At 36.8% G+C, this 16,587-nt stretch overlaps 2 protein-coding genes across 2 annotated transcripts in view; one reads left to right on the plus strand and one right to left on the minus strand.

The window, feature by feature from the left end:
- LOC5565745 overlaps positions 1 to 16,587 on the minus strand; it is a 583,865-nt gene that overhangs the window by 475,341 nt on the left and 91,937 nt on the right. The window lies entirely within an intron of this gene.
- On the plus strand, positions 521 to 13,908 carry LOC5565726 (pupal cuticle protein 36a). The gene is made up of 4 exons (XM_001650053.2): positions 521 to 698; positions 1,039 to 1,448; positions 12,341 to 12,553; positions 13,095 to 13,908. The coding sequence occupies exons 1-4, from the start codon at positions 684 to 686 to the stop codon at positions 13,414 to 13,416; spliced, it is 960 nt and encodes a 319-aa protein (XP_001650103.1). The 5' UTR covers positions 521 to 683; the 3' UTR covers positions 13,417 to 13,908.

The following is a 16,587-nucleotide window of genomic DNA, read 5'->3' on the forward strand; positions in this document are numbered from 1 at the left end:
GAAAAAATATTTATTTTAAGCTTTATTTAAATCGTGTAATAAATGTTCTGTATGAAAATTGAAAAAAGTTGCAACGTATAGAACAGTTACTTTATATCACTAATGCGATAAAGTTGAATGGCTTCCATTCTGAAAACGACAATTAATGATATTGAGGTAATTTATTCTCCAGTTCTTCTGAAAGTTTAAAACATCCAAAACAGAACCACGAGGTTTTTGGAATTTACGAAAAATCTTTTAAAAATTTCTCAAAGTAACTTTTTACTAAAACCAATTTAAACTGGATCGCGGCATAGGCCATTCACACCAGCACGCCGGGCGCGCAATGATGCGTTCAACGTGGTGCGCCACTGATGACTGTTAGAAAAGTTTGACGGTGAATGGCGTCGCGGCGATCTGCTCTTGTCAGAGCGAGGGCTTCTTTTTGCTTCTTGAACGCCGCCGCGCGCGCGAATCTTGGATCGCCGTCATCATCCAGCTGTTAGAACCGATTGTCTGTTTGTATAAAATCGCAAACTCATCTTTTTCCAGCATTAGTCGTTTCGATCAGCTCATCCCAATCACATACACCATTGGGCTCTCCCTCAGAATATTTAGTGAGCCCCGCGATTCTGTTGAAACGCAAATTTTGTTCTTGATCTCATTATCCTGATCGTCCTATTTGCGAATATTTATTGTCAACTATGATAAGCAAAACGGTTAGTGTGCTCTCGAAAATAAAGTTACACAAAATTTGGCTCTTAAGGATTAACACACTACTTGTGTTATTTTCAAGTATCCTAAAAAATCAATTTTGTGCTGATTTCTGCATAATTTTTCAAAAATTTACTTTGCAAAAAAAAAGAAGAAGAAATCATCCAAGGAGCAGGTTTTTATCATATGTGGAAATTACACCGCAAATGTGTTGGTCAAGAAGAGCTCGAATCGTATTCAATTTCGTGTAACCTCGTTTGAGCGTGTAGTGAAATTTGAGATCCGGATCCAGTATAATAAAGATTTTTATTGTTTCTTGCATCGTCTATGAATGATCCTGATCAGATCCTGTGGTGTGCTTTGGTGGGTAGTGTTTTATCAGCCCGCCTGGACAACCTTTATGGAGCTCCTGCCCCACCTGGTGCTAGCCGAGGCAGTGGAGGTGATGGAAATTTCTTGAATGCCCCTCGTCAGGACACACAATTCGGTGGGGCACCCTCGAATCAGTATCTGCCTCCCACTGGCCAGGCTAGCAACCAGGGTGGATATGCTTCGGTGGCACCTCTGGGTGGAAACCAGGGTCGGGGACAAGACCAGTTTGGATTCAGTGGCCAGCAGCCTCAACAACAGCCCCAATCCTATGGTGGTCAACCTGGAGGTGGATTCCAGGGAGGATTCCAGCAATCTCGCACCACCCCAATCCCGATCCTGCGATATGAAAACGTGAACAACGGTGATGGCAGCTATCGGTTCGAGTGAGTATTACGGGATAATTTGCGATCAAGTGAAACCCCCATTGGAAGCCACGTGAGGTCAAATCAGATGAACTGTTGAGTGTGATTAACACGGAATGGACTTTTTGTGAAGTGTGTTAATGCGAGTGTGAATTGTGATTTGTGGTGAAGCCAACTCACGGATGTGAGGTGAAAGACTAACAGCTAACAATCGATGAAACAATCAGTGCGAGAAATACGCTGTCATCAACTGAAAAGAATATGTTTAGAGGAAGAAACATCAGAGGTGTTAGTTCAATATTTGTGCATCAATAATAATATGGTCAAAATTATATACATAATTATAATTTATATAATTATAAATTACACGGGGCAAAAGTTCGAGTTTAGTGGAATAAAAAATATATCCAGGAAAACTATAACAGTTAAAACGACACAAATACCGTATAGTGGGTCTTCAGCATATTTGCTACAATTTTGCTGAACAAACTTGTTCAAAATATATCCAGTTGAAATTATAACTGTTTTTAAAATGATTGTATTAAACTCATCAGTGGCACAAGAGTTCGAAACTAGTATGGGACTAGTAGTTTTGCTGACTCACAGAATATCGATACTTTTGTGACACGAATACTTTTGACCAACCATGAAGTGACGTTTGTTTAACCCGTATAGGTCTGAGTGAAAGCAAAAATTCTAAAACCCTCACCGCTCTGCGAATTCTTATTGGATTCAAATGATTTTCTGTCAGTATACTGGCACACATATCTTGTTTCTGGAAGTGGACAGAGGAACGCGGAAATATTCTTGTGGCCGGAGCTATTCCGGTAGATCACTGGGTCAGGTGAGAAGAGTTCTGTGCGTTTGTGCCCCTGAAGGTAGGCACATTTCAAACCACAGATAATTTTCGGAATCGGCTATAATGTGGCCGGAATTTTAAGAAAATTGCATCAGTGTACAGCTTTTGAGAAACGATTGAATTGGACAACTATGAGTTTTGCATTTGAGTTTCTAAACTTATGATAACGTGGCCAATTTGTATTTGAACATCTGTGCCAAGCTTATGGGAACGCATTTTAGAGCACAATTATGTTTGATTTCTACTTTCCGAGAATTGAAACGGTTTAGTATCCAACAAATCCACAACCGGTTCTTCCGGGCATTACGTTCGAATGGCCTCATCCGGTATATTTTAAACGGTGCAAAACTCTTCATTTATAGTGTTTAATAACAGATCCTAATGATTTATGCAAATTAAAATGATTGCCATAGGAAATAAACAGAGATAACTTGGCATGTCCCAAAAAATAGCCTTTTTTTACCCGACTTGACCCAGTGACCCACCAGAGATATTCATAGGAATATTTCCGAGTTCCTCTGGCCAAGTAATTTGAATCCGTTGATAATTCGCTTAGCGGTGAGGGTTTCAGTATTTTGCTATCACTCAGGCCTATACGGGTTAAAAATGAACACTATTTTTCTTATCAAAAATACTTAAAACAGGGTTAATTGTAATACATTCAAAAATATCAGTTTTTCACAAAACGAAGTTGAAACGAGAGTGTTTGTTTACTTTTTGCGAATAAAGGTACCGATTCACTGAATTTAACATTAATATGGAGAATTCAGGTGCTTAAAAAGTTTTATCGTAAGATCAAACATTTGCCCCCGCTGGTTTGAACTTTTGCTCCACTATGTACCAAGCCAAGCATGTATGCCAAAACTAATATACCTTAAAGTATCCTTATTATAGGCCTAGCTTACGTTGGAAAATGAGAAAGATTCAATATTCATTTTGTTCCATGGCACGAAAATTCGACCGAAAATTACATTTTTCACAAGAAAAAGCCAAAACTTTTCCAAATCTCAATCGATTTCTCCAAATTTTGTAGTGAAGGTTACAGTCCTTACCTGAGCAGTATTCGAACCATACATTAAAGTTTTTCAAGGGAAGCTAGTAATTAAAAAAATACTTTTGTCCCAATCCGAACTTTTGCCCCACCTTAATCTACATGTTTTAGGGAGCGGAATTTGTGTAGTCATTAGAAAACAAACCTTTCGCGCTGACGGTCTGTGATCGAGTTCTATATATTTGTATAATAAAGAACTGAACCGTGAGGTTAAACCGCATTCTAAAGCATAGATTTTACTGTTTATGGTCGTTGTATTGAAAAATCTCATACTTTTAAAAACACGTGCCCATATTTTCCGATCTACAGCAATTTTTAAAAGTTTTTCTCCTGATATTTCGATCGGTAATAAAATTCATAAATAAATTCTATTCCATTACAGCAGTGTAGGTAGCCATTTTTATTGATTTTCATTGCGTTTTCAGAGGTCTTCTCATAATAACGCAGTTTTCTGTGTTGTGCCTAGGCTATTTTGTATATGCAGACTATATTGGTACTTTCGTCAGGATGAATATTGAACTTAAAAGTTTTACTCATTGTAAGAGAAGAGTTTAGGGAAGTTTTCTAAAAATTCGATAAAACAGGAGTAACCTATATGTATTTTTTATAAGAGGTTCCATACACGGGTAGAAATCAAAATCCAAAAACAAGATTGTGACTCATGATATCATGATTCTAGTGTGTTTTCATCTTATGAAAATACACCATGATTTGGACTTATGATATCATGAGTCAGATTGCCGTAACGCAACACACGCGTTAGGTTTTTGTTGATGATTGCTCGGAATCATGATTCAAATGCTAAGTCGTGCATCCGTTTATGATCGACAAAATAAAAAAAAAAGAAAAAAGCATACACTGAGACTCGAGCCAAGAAACTTCCGATTGATAGCCACGTACCCTACCACTCAACCACTTCGTAATCTTGAATTCAGAGTGATCGTTTCGAATGAAGTGAAGCAAAGTGCACCGCTTAGTGTTTTCACACTGGATGGTACGCTTATGAAGAATCATGATTATGACTCCAGGAAGCATGATTTGTGATCCTGATATTATGACCTAACCAATTTATGAATTTCATGATTTGTAAATCATGCTTTGGGGATCAGATTTTTATCCGTGTAGCATTTTTCAATAGCCTACTTGATGGCAAGACGAAGTTTTCCGGGACCACTAGTAAAAATATAAATTGTTTTATTTTTCAGCCCAATACTAATAATTATTGATTTTGATAACCTACAAAATCGACCATACTAAACGTTACACACTAGTTCCTGCTATATACAAGGGCGGTCATAAATACAAAATTCGATAAATTACTTCATCATTTTAACATGATACAGTCATCTCTCTCTTACTCGATATTGAAGGGACCATCGAGTTAGGGAGGTATTGAGTTACAGAACACAAAACCAATGCAACTGCGATCCAAGGGACCATCGAGTTAGCCATGAAAACCAACTTTTACTATGGTTCTCTAACTCGATATCGAGATACGGAATATCGAGTAAGGGAGAGTTAACTGTATCTGCTTTATTCACATACAGCTTCCATAAGAGTGAACATAATCGTATGCATTGACGACAGGGGAGGGTGATTAAGTAATTTGTTTAGTGCAATTGAGACATTTCTTTTTGGCATTAACATTTGTTTGAAGCTTGTATCAATTAATCATGACACTTTTTGAGCCAATATCTACTGTGCATTGAGCGATTATGTATCTTGATGACGATCTTGAAAACCTCTAGTAATGGTTGTAAATCGTTGCAGTTACTTCATATCGTTGTGATCGCGCAGAAGACATAAGAACGATTTAAAGTAACTGTGACAAGCGTTTTTAAGATCGTCGGAGCGATATGTTGCGCTTTGTCAAATACAGGAGATCTTCCATAAGCCGCATAGCCCAATTTTGGTAAATGATTATATCCCCTCCCCAATGTCTAACTAACCATCCCGACACACTCAAAACAATTTTCATTCATAAATTTGTCGTCATTTTACAATTAGTACATAACTTTTAGGCTATGTATGTGATTGATTTTCAGGAAGCTGAGAAAAAATACAATTTGAGTTTCTACGATATGCGTTTTTGAGTAGCTTGCTATGATAATACATTTGAAGCTTAGAATCAAGCTACCTTCTGGTACCATTTGATTTAAAATGTTTGCAAATAAAAGCTTATACCAACATGTTCTTCAAATGAAAATTCGTATTTCTGTAAAAACCGTTACTTTACGTTGCAGCTATGCATGTGTTATTTTAGGGGTCGTCCATAAATGACGTAGCATTTTAGGGGGGAGGGAGGTCTTCACGAGTTTGTGACGATGTGTGACGAGGGGGAGGGAGGGGTCCCAACTAGTGGTTGTAGCAATTTGAATCATGTCGGGGAAAAGAGCAGCTTTGAAAAAAATTACAAAGTTTTTTAATCAAACTTTACTGACTTTTTGAACTCGGGTTATTAACTCTGATTCAGCTTCAAGAGATTAACATATATCATAATAAAAATTACCTAAGAAATTTTAAATATTTCTGATAAATGCAATCAATTAGATTTAATAAAGCTAATGTAAAGCTAAGATTAAGCTTTACATTATTATGTCAATATTATGTTGTATTCATGTCTAAATTATTTTATGAATTGAAAAATTGAAAGTTTAATAAGTTTATGAAAAAGAACAATGATTTCTCGACTTGGGAAACAATGTTTTCCCATTTGTTGGCTGACCATACGTCCCGTATTTAACGGGACAGTACCGTTTTCACGACCTCGATTGGCTGTCCCGTCGTTTCATTGAAAATGCTCAATTTGTCCCGTAATTTTGGGAATGACCTTATTTCCGCCAATTGGCGATCGATCTTCAATTAACGAAATTGTGTTTGACATTTGTTCAATGAAAAATATTCACATATATTAATTTGCAACATTTTCCAAAAATACATGTCTAGTAAAAAAAAGTCAATATTTTCGTTACAAAATTTTATGTTTATAAACTGGACGTACAACAAGTAAAGCGATAATTATCAATCTGGTCTCAAACGGTCACAGTTGCATTTATGCTCAAAATGTAATAAACATATATAGGCAGCTTTCATGTAAGAACACATGAAAATATTCGGAGCGGAATTTTTTTTCCGCCATGTAGCTTAATTCTGGCATTTCGAGTTTGTTGAAAAGTAAAAACCCTATATAATATTGGTGCAGTTTCCAAACAAATCCTGATAACTTCTAATCTTGTGGGCTTCGTAGCCATGCGGCTAACGGCGTCAGTCGTATAGGCGTATTGTGCTACGGAATGTGGGCTCGATTCCCGCGCAATTCTTCACTGGTCCATTGGTTGTTCCGTGTGTCCGTTGTCTAATGGAAGTTATGTTCCGTCTGTGCAGACTTAAGGTGGAGACGATGTAAATTGTCTTAATAATTTACAAACTTATTTTTATAAGCTATCGATCGATTAAAACCTCATTAAAAACACGTACCGTAATCCGGGGGCAAATTGATCAGTATTTTAGAACATTTTGTTGTGTTATTCTTCGAAGTTCAAATATTGTCAAATAAATTTCTACAAAACCAGTACTCCATTGATCTTTATCAGTTTATGTAATCGAACTTTCATGATATAATATTAAAAAATATTAATAATATAAAAACTTGTAATATCAAAAAATTAAAATTACACATTGGGGTGAAATTGATCATCATATAACAAAGCAGGTTTAACAATAAAAAAAATTCCCTATCTTCTAAATTAGGGTCTGCTGAATCTGAAAATGATGTCAAAATTCTTACAACTCGAATATATGATCATTTTATTGCAAAACTAAGCTTAAAAATCTGCCTAATACGCCTAAATGTAGGCACATTATTTGAAAATAAACGGTTTTATAAGCAAAATAACTATACTTGCTATGCTATACGATATCAAAAATGAGTTCAGTAGCTCATACTTAAGCTTACACAACATTTTCAACACTCGAAGTTAACATGTAGGCATTATACCAGTGGATTGTAGTAGTAGACGTTTGGGAATGTTACAACGAATGTTAAACAAAAGTTAATTTTTACAAAGGTTTAACATTTTTCCCTCGGAACAACAATTAAGATTTTTCGAATGAAGCGTAAAGATCATCTCTGGGACTTTTCTTCATTTTTATACATTCATTTTGAAAACTGCTTCCATCCATTGATCCACTACTGGAACACGACGGCAAGGAAGAAAATTGTTTGCGTTAATTTAAATCATATATGTTTGATAAAATAAAAAGCTGAAATTTGGCAAATCGACTAAACTAGAGACGATCTATCCACCAAAAATAGCGCTGGTCGTTCTTATCGAAAAATGTACGTTTTATTCCAACGTCCAATTTACTTGTACATTACAACCATTAGTACCGGCACCCTATTACCAGTGGTGGAAAAGTTCACATCACGAAGCAGCTCACGAGTGTATACCAACACATAACAAACATCACAAACTCGAGAACTGGCTAGGTGTGAGTAAGTCCGCACCCGTCTACTCGGGAGAACATGTCAAAAGAAGTAGCAACAAGCTCGGGAACGTTTACTCGCGAGTAACTGAGCAAGGTGTGATTTATTATGGTTTTGACAGACAAATTAATTGTATAACCATCAAATCTACAGTAAACTACTAGTTTGTAGTCAAAAACCCTTGGAAACCATAAATCTCGGAGGGGAGCAGCTTTTTTCCCAAAATCACAATATGACTCTGAACAGCTCCGAACACGTTCGCGAATCACTTTTAGCTTCGGTCACTCGGGAGCACTACAGATGCGAGTAAACCAGCGCTGTGACGCTCGGGAGCGTTTGATTTTGTTTTTGTTCCAGTTTATAAGAATTGTTCGCCACTTTCCATCACTGCTTGTGATCAAATCCCATTCCCAACCAAATAATGAGTGACCTCGAAAGCTGCTTGTCTCTGGACAATTTTTCACTGGTGGGTCAAAAGGAATACGCTTGTTGGCTAGGTGGGTTGCGAAACTAAAAAGTTTGGGAACCTATGGTTAAAATTGTCATTTCCCGGAAATTCTCGGGATCCCGGGAAATTCTTAAATCGCATAAACTGCTTATTTGATGGATTTTGTTTTCAAATAATTTATATTTTATGTATATTATATTTTAGCCTATTGCATTTGCACGATTGTTTCTCTTTTTTGTGAGTAATTTATTTACAGTATTGAACAAAACATTTGCTTTTTCGATTTTCCATACAAAATGGTCAATTTCAGAGTATTGGATCTGAGTCATTTATGGACCGATTTGAATGAAATTTTTACAGTGCTTCAGAAATAACTTGAATTTTAACATACATTTTAGAGTGATTTTTCCAACCACGGGTTTAAAAGCAATAATGGTTTATCTGAAGTGATTTTTATGACGATTTTTTGTAATTGACATAACTAAGCAAATTGAAGAAATACCTTTATCTTCAGCAAAGTTGTAGATTTTGACGAGACGAACAATTTTTCTGAAAACAGTTTTGTGTAGGGCCATTGGATTTTCAAATAAACAGTTTCGAATTTTTCGACGAAAATTACTCTTTAGCAAAATCGTTATTACTTTTAAACTCGTGATTGGAAAAATCATTGAAATATATATTTCGAAATTTAAGTTATGCCTAATGTCTTGTGAAAATTTTATTTAAATCGTTCAATGAATAACTGAGATCTTGCTTACCAAAGTTGACCATTTTGTATGGAAAATCGAAAAAGTTGCAAATGTTTTGTCCAATACTGTATGTTTCTCCTAAAGAATGTTGGCTTTGTATTTTGCTGGGCTTTATAAACAAAACATAATAGAATTAAGTAAAATTATATGTGGAGGTCATTTTAACCCAATCGTATGAAGTTATAATATTTTGAAACATTTAATACATCTTTTCAACACTAGAATAAAAAAACAAACAAATGGAAACCTTGAAAGCTTTATAACCCTACTCAAATCATGAAATATGGTAGATGTACCAATAGTGGAGGTACTAAGCACGATTGAACTTCATTTAACCGCTCAAATTCAAGAAACGCAATTGATATACATGTTAAGGTTGTAACGGGAAGTAACGACCATTGACTTAATGAGAAAAATGATTTCATCGCAGTAATCCACGGCATGTCAGTGAAAAATAATACCTCCACTATTGGTACACTGTTCCTTTAGTTGCGGTAAATTTCTAATTTGTGTTCCTATAGTTGCGGTATCCGTTGTTTTCTTAAAGGATCCTCCACTATAGGAACACTTTACCGCAACTATTGGTACAAGTAAGAAAAGTTTTAGCAATTTTAGTGATATATCATCAGTTTTAGAGCAATTTGGACGCTCTTTTCAACTATTCCGAGTGTGAACAAGTCAATACGTCTATTGGCATTGTCGATTCTGTGGCTAATGTAATGAAATCAGTGAAAACGGCACTACCGCAACTATAGGAACACCCACAACTAAGGGAACAGTTACCCTAGATTCCTCAAAAGTTTCTTTATATTGTATTGCAAACTTGTACTGCCAAGCAGTAGGCTGTGAAATAAGCCATGCAAAAATCACCTACAAAATGTCAGTGAAATGCATCCCGATTTGTTCCCTTTTTTGGTTGATTTTACCCAAAATTTTAATTCACAAACACGTCGCATCTCTAGTAAGGACATTGTTTGATATGATAAGAAAAGTAAATTGAGCGATGTTTTTATTTGTAAATAAATGGTCAATTCTGTATTTAAATAGAGCTTCCCGGAAACTACAGAAATCCCAGGAAATACGGGAATCCCGGGAAACAGAAAATCATTTCCCGGAAAACGAGAATCCCGGGAAATCTCATTTCCCGGGAAATGTTCCCGGGATTGGAAACTCTACTATGGTCTATATTATTTTACTAAAGACAACCTCCTGAAATACCCACTTGTTCTAAAAGAAGAGACTACTAGACTCCGTACTCCTTTGAAAGCTGATACCAAGCATAAACCGATCCCTCGGAAAGTATTAATGGGCGGTATGAATAAAATATTGTAAAGTTGAGTTTACTACATTCTAGTCAATAAATACCACAAGAGCAACATTTTTGTGTCATTTTCCATTCCACGCCTTTCGAACATACTACAAACAATGTGTTGGTATGAATAAATGTAGTATTTATTACAAAGCTACTGGTAGTTAGCTCCAATGTTGCAACTTTTGATTTGAATGGAAAAAAAATAAATTAAATATCAGCTTAGATCGTAGAATTGAGATTTCCGAAGAAATTCTGATATCTCGAAAAGAATTTTGAGATGCCAGTAAGATTACTGTAGAAGTTTTGAAATTCTTGTGAATTATGGCATTGTTCTTGTTTCTGGCATAACGTCTCAACTGCGACAGAGCCAGCTTCTTAGCTTAGTGTTCTTATGAGCACCTTCACAGTTATTGACTCAAAACTTTCAATGCCAATTGTGTATATCGTGTGGCAGGTACGAAGATACGCATTTCGATAATTATGTTCTTTCTGGCATTACGATAATTATGTTGTTTCTTAGGGATCTTTAGAAATTTCGGATGGAATTCGACTATTTACTAAAAAATTATGAATACCATCAGTGCCCCAGTAGCCACTTATGACCACTCACTAGTGTGAAAACTGATTTTTCGTGTGGAAATGAGAGAGAGATTCCTAAGAGATTTCTGCAAATTTTTGTCCCAATCTTTGGAATTCTTAGAACATTTTTGATATTCCGTCTAGGATTCCGTTGATTTCCAGTTCATTTAAGATTTCTGAGAAAATCTTTAATTCTAGAATACATCTTTTGAACGTCGGTAACTATATTTGCATTACGAATGTTTGTGATATCGGTAAAGATCTTTCTAATTTCGATGAGAATCATAGTGTTTTAGAAGGAATCCCCATTGATTTCAAGCGATTACTACCGGAGCCACTACATTTCCCATAAAAATCTCAACATTCATTCAATGAATCGAATGAGATTCATGAGTCAAACAAGAAACTCAATAATCCATAATCTCCATAATCTTACTGGACTGGAGAGTTTTTACCGGAATTCCTAGAGATTCCTTCCAGAGTTCCGAAAAATCCCTCTGTGAGAATTTATTTCTTTTCTAGGAATTCCAGGGATACTAACAGGAGACCTACCGAAATAACGAGAATACTCACAATCCCATATCCATCATCGCAATTCAACATGCTATTAACAATCGCAGAGGAAGCTCTAAATTCCGAGAATTGATCCTAGACGCCTTCAAAATGGCTTTGCTTTGTAGCCGCGAATTTTAACCACTCGGCTAGGAAGGCCCACAATCTGTCTAGCCTATTCAGTTCCAAGATTTAAGCCCGTACTGCTCGAGGCAAAGTTTGATTGTTTTTGTATGAAACTCAGATGTAACCCACACGGTGTGAATATCAAGTTCAGCAAAAGATGACTCCATGAAACGGCCAAGCAAAACAAGTCTCACAAAACTTATCACCTTCGTAACCCATATAGCGTCGACCTTTTGACACATAATTGATCCAAAAGCGCAAAAAAGATGTCAAACGATTGTCCAAATTATACGTCAACAAACCAAACTGAAAGGGGGAACGGCCCCCGCAGTAGTTCATACCTTCATCGCTGCGAGAAGTAAGAAATTGATCCGTTATGCAAATGCATGCACGTTGCTTTCGCACGCGCACTCCAGAGCACAGGTTCACACTGACTGTTAACGATCGTCAACAGATGGAACCGCCGCAGGGGTTTAACCAATCCAATTGCGGACTCTCGGTGCGACCTCGACCTAGACCAATGAATCATTTCACCGTGTTCGTGCACGTATTCCATCGTCGTCGTCATTCATCAAGATATGAACGCCGCCGCTAATTAATAATTTCTGAAACAAATTGACGGGATGATCGTATGCGACTGATGCGAATGAGCACTGACTGGATGGAGACGGAACTGCACAATGGTTATCGATGTTTGATTGCCTTTAATAATCGTTGCATATTGTTTTGAATTCATATTCCTATCCCTCAGTTACGCCACCGGTAATGGAATCCAGCACAAGGAAGAGGGATACAATCGCAAAATCGGACCGGAGCTGGGAGAACAGATCGTTTCCGGAGGATACTCCTACACCGGGCCGGATGGTAAGCTGTACAGCGTGCAGTACAAGGCCGATGCCGGAGGTTTCCAGCCGGTGGGAGATCATCTGCCCACTCCACCACCACTGCCACAGGAGTTGCAAGAGTAAGTACCTTGAAGGAATGCTCATAGATTTAAGATAAACGCGTTGTCTTTACTTTATTTTTCAACCGTGGACGTAGTCAAGATTTCCATTACGGAAGGGCGAACAACTTCAAAGGCGTTATTGGATTTTTTACATAATAGACACATTTCGCACCAACTCGAACCGATGTTGGCAGCACCCTTTCAGATTTTAATGAAACTTTCTGGATGTGTAGAGCGTGACTACATAAGCCACTTTGCATACATAGTTTTTTCCAAAATTTATCTGGAATATCATTTTCAAAGGGCCAAATTATTGAATCGATATTTTTTCAAAATGATGTAATCGAATAAATAATTTGTTTTAGCGTGTGTGGGAAGGAGGGGGGGTTGCAAATCACCCCTACCTGGTTTCTTCTGGCTACGCCCATGCTTAGCGTAATACGTAATAATATGTAATAATGTTAATACGCACAATGACAATAAATTTCAGCCTTTACAACAATTTTATGTATTCCCATATAATTTTAACCCTTTGATAATCATATTTTACTTCTTCCAGAGCCTACAATCTGCACGCCAAACTGTACGCCGAAGCTGCCGCTCGACCAAAGAACCCAGCATTCCAAGGCCCACAAACTTACAGCCAGCAGCAACCGAGCCAACAGTACGGAGCTCCCCAGACTCAGTACCAGGCGCCTAGCCAACAATACGGAGCCCCTCAACAGCAGCAGCAGCCCCAATATCAACAGGCACCTCAACCGCAGCAATTCCAAAGCCCTGCTGCCTCAGTTCAAGGCTATCAGTCGGCTCCATCGAACCAGTACTTGCCACCCACCAGCCGGCAGCAAAGTTTTAACCCACAATCTGGATACCGGTATTGAGCCCCCCCCGCCCTTGGCCAAGCTCCCCCAACTGCCTGCCCTACCATGACCCACCTCGAAACGCCTTAAACCAAACCAAGCTTCCACAAAAAAAAACCTATCGAGGTGACCAGACCGCTAATCTGGAACACGACTCTCAGCCGCTGACAATACAACAATGGAACAATTTGCAACGATATGATGCGTTATCGATAGGCGATAAATTAGCAAACGATGATCCAAAGTGAAAATCTGCGCCATGTCAAAACGCATCATTGATCAGCAAGCGCAACGCATCGAACAATAGGACAAAGCTTTAGATACAAAACTGAAATGCTGCCTCGTCTCTTAAGGCGGTTGGTTGGTTGCTGCATATCGTCGTCTCTTCATGCGGATTGGGTTGTATCATCATTAGCGTAGCATTAATTTTCTTACCGACCGTGAATCATAGCATGTACAGATACAGCAAGCACAAAGATGAACGCAATAAAAAAAAATGCGAAACCAGTGAAATTGGCGAGTTGTTTAATAGATGCCATCACTTCCCAGTTTTTAGGCCAAAAATGAAATTTGGGCTATGATATTAAGTTCTCAAGCGAGACAGCAGTGGGTGTTTATAGATCTTCTATATCATTATCCCGAAAATAGATTCAAAAGTGATACAACTGATTTCTGCTTCATCGGTTATTTCAAGGCTTATCATCTAGAAGATTTAAATAACTATATGACAATTAGATAGAAATCACAAAATTATTACTTATTTATTTATTTCTTATAGATCGTTGTAGAGTAGGGCAAATTCCTTTTAAATTACCAAAACCGGTTTTGATCAATGAATTCAAACAATCTTATTTACTAAAAAAAATCAAAATCTATTTAATTTTGCTGAATCTCCCTATTATAGAAGGCAATGCAATCTCGCCGAAATCCAAGCAATGTAGAATTTTGTTTAATCTGAGTTGGTAGCATGTTCCATTATAACAATTTGTTTTGGAAAATTAATGATTTTTCACTTTATAAAAAAAAACCTTAATGTCAAACATTATGTGTCGAAGAGCAAGACCAGTTGAATAGCCTTTGTCGGAACGGATCAAATTTGTAAAAAATGAGTAACGCTAATTACGTAATTGAAAAGCTTCGCGAACACGAATTGACTTTTGTTTCGACTCTACGATTATAGTTTTCATGACCATGTGTTCCGATAGTTTTGAAAATTTGTGCTAGTGTATTCTCTATTCTGAAAATTGTGTACTATCAGTTTTCAAGTTTCATATTTTTAACGTGTGGACTGAACCTTACTGTAAATCTTTTTTGAGGTGTTCTCTTCTTATTTTTACTGCTACGATTTCCAAATTAAAGTTTTTTTTATAATTCACCAAAAAATTCCTGCTTCAGGGTTTTTATAACTTCGAAATTCAATTAAGTAAAAAAGCACATTTTTTATATGTTTCTACTCGTTAAAATTTGAGTTGAAAGGTATAACCTGGGAAACAGTTATGACGTCACAACATTATGCATTAACAAAAGTTGTCGAAACAATATGTTTTAGACGCATTGAAGCTGGTTTCCGGCATTCGAAGCGTTCGGGTAATTTGTATTAACACGGTAGAGTTTTTTTTTTTTTTTAATTTTAATCGACTGTTTCAAAGACTTCTTCAGTTTGGTTAGATTAAAGCATTACGATGTAAACACGACCTAAATTGATTTTTGCATTTGTTGTCACAGAGTTGTGCTCTAGTCCATAGTTTCTCAGACTGTGGGTCGCGACCCCCTGGAGGTCGTGAGCTTATCTCAGGTGGGTCGCGAAAAATATACTTAATTTCATACATTTCCCACCCATCTAACTACCGATTCATTCAACGTTGTTCAATAGTCTCTCATTTATCAAATTCAATAAATTGTTCTAATTATCGAACAGGCATTGGATTAGTTGCTAGTAATAGTCAAGACTCTTATGTATAAGTAGATCGTAAGTTCAAGCTGAAACACCAGTCAGCTTGAAAGACGATTTTCAGGAATTTTCAGTAAAGTGGATTATCATCATAAGAATCACCAGCTATACTATTAGGGGAAGTTGTGGTAAAATGAACACCGTGCCTTTTACCGAGAAAAATCAAATTTCAATGAATTTCTATCATGCACAGACGATTTAGAGCATAAATCGGTGTGTTCGAGTTGATACGAAGGTCAATTTAAGGAAAATATCAACGAAAAACAACACGGATAAAAATCTGATCCCCACACCATGATTTACAAATCATGAAATTCATAAATTGGTTAGGTCATAATATCAGGATCACAAATCATGGTTCCTGGAGTCATAATCATGATTCCTCATAAGCGTAACATCCAGTGTGAAAACACTAAGCGGCGCACTTTGCTTTATCTCATTCGTATTGATCACTCCTAATTCAAGATGACGAAGCGGTTGAGTGGTAGAGTACGTGGCTTACAATCGGAAGGTTCTTGAGTCGAATCTCAACATATACTATTTTTAACTTTTTTTTATTTTGTCGATCATAAATGGATGCGCGACTCAGCATTTTTGGCATTTGAATCATGATTCCGAGCAATCAGCAACAAAAACCTAACGGGTGCGTTGCGTTACGATAATCTGAATCATGATATCATGAGTCCAAATCATGGTGTATTTTCATAAGGTGAAAACACACTAGAATCATGATATCATGAGTCATAATCTTGTTTTTGGATTCTGATTTCTACCCGTGAAGAATTTCGAAAATCGCGTTTGAATATTTGCAATATGTATTACATTTTACATAATGCATCAGCAAAGTTGTAGGTCATTCAATTTCAAGCAACTTTGCCAGAAAAAGGTTTGTTTGTATCTCTTATATTGGCCGATTAAAAGCTTACAAAAATAACACATCTGTAATTTTTTGTTATAATATTCAATTTTATTAAAGTCTTTTAAATGCCGTCAAAATATATTTTTTTATGTTTGCCCCAATCAGAGATATTCTCAATCAAGGTAGGCAAATTTTTGAGAGAAAAACAACGATAACTCCCAAAAGAAGGAGATAGCGATTTCCTTCACTCACTAAATTACGCATTTTTTCAAAGATCTAAAAGTGTTCCATAGAGTACTTTGATGACAAATTTGAATTGAAACTTCTAGAGCCAGAAAACCAGTTTTGTTCGAACCACCTCATGTCACCGTAGGAGAAAAGC

This window comes from Aedes aegypti, chromosome 3 (genome assembly GCF_002204515.2).
Source record: "Aedes aegypti strain LVP_AGWG chromosome 3, AaegL5.0 Primary Assembly, whole genome shotgun sequence".
NCBI classification, from domain to species: domain Eukaryota; kingdom Metazoa; phylum Arthropoda; class Insecta; order Diptera; family Culicidae; genus Aedes; species Aedes aegypti.

What these genes read in the sequence shown, in the direction of transcription:
- LOC5565726 (XM_001650053.2), top strand. An exon ending in GATGGCAGCTATCGGTTCGA is followed by an intron (nt 1,449 to 12,340) that starts GTGAGTATTACG and finishes CCTATCCCTCAG; the next exon opens with TTACGCCACCGGTAATGGAA. An exon ending in CTGCCACAGGAGTTGCAAGA is followed by an intron (nt 12,554 to 13,094) that starts GTAAGTACCTTG and finishes TACTTCTTCCAG; the next exon opens with AGCCTACAATCTGCACGCCA.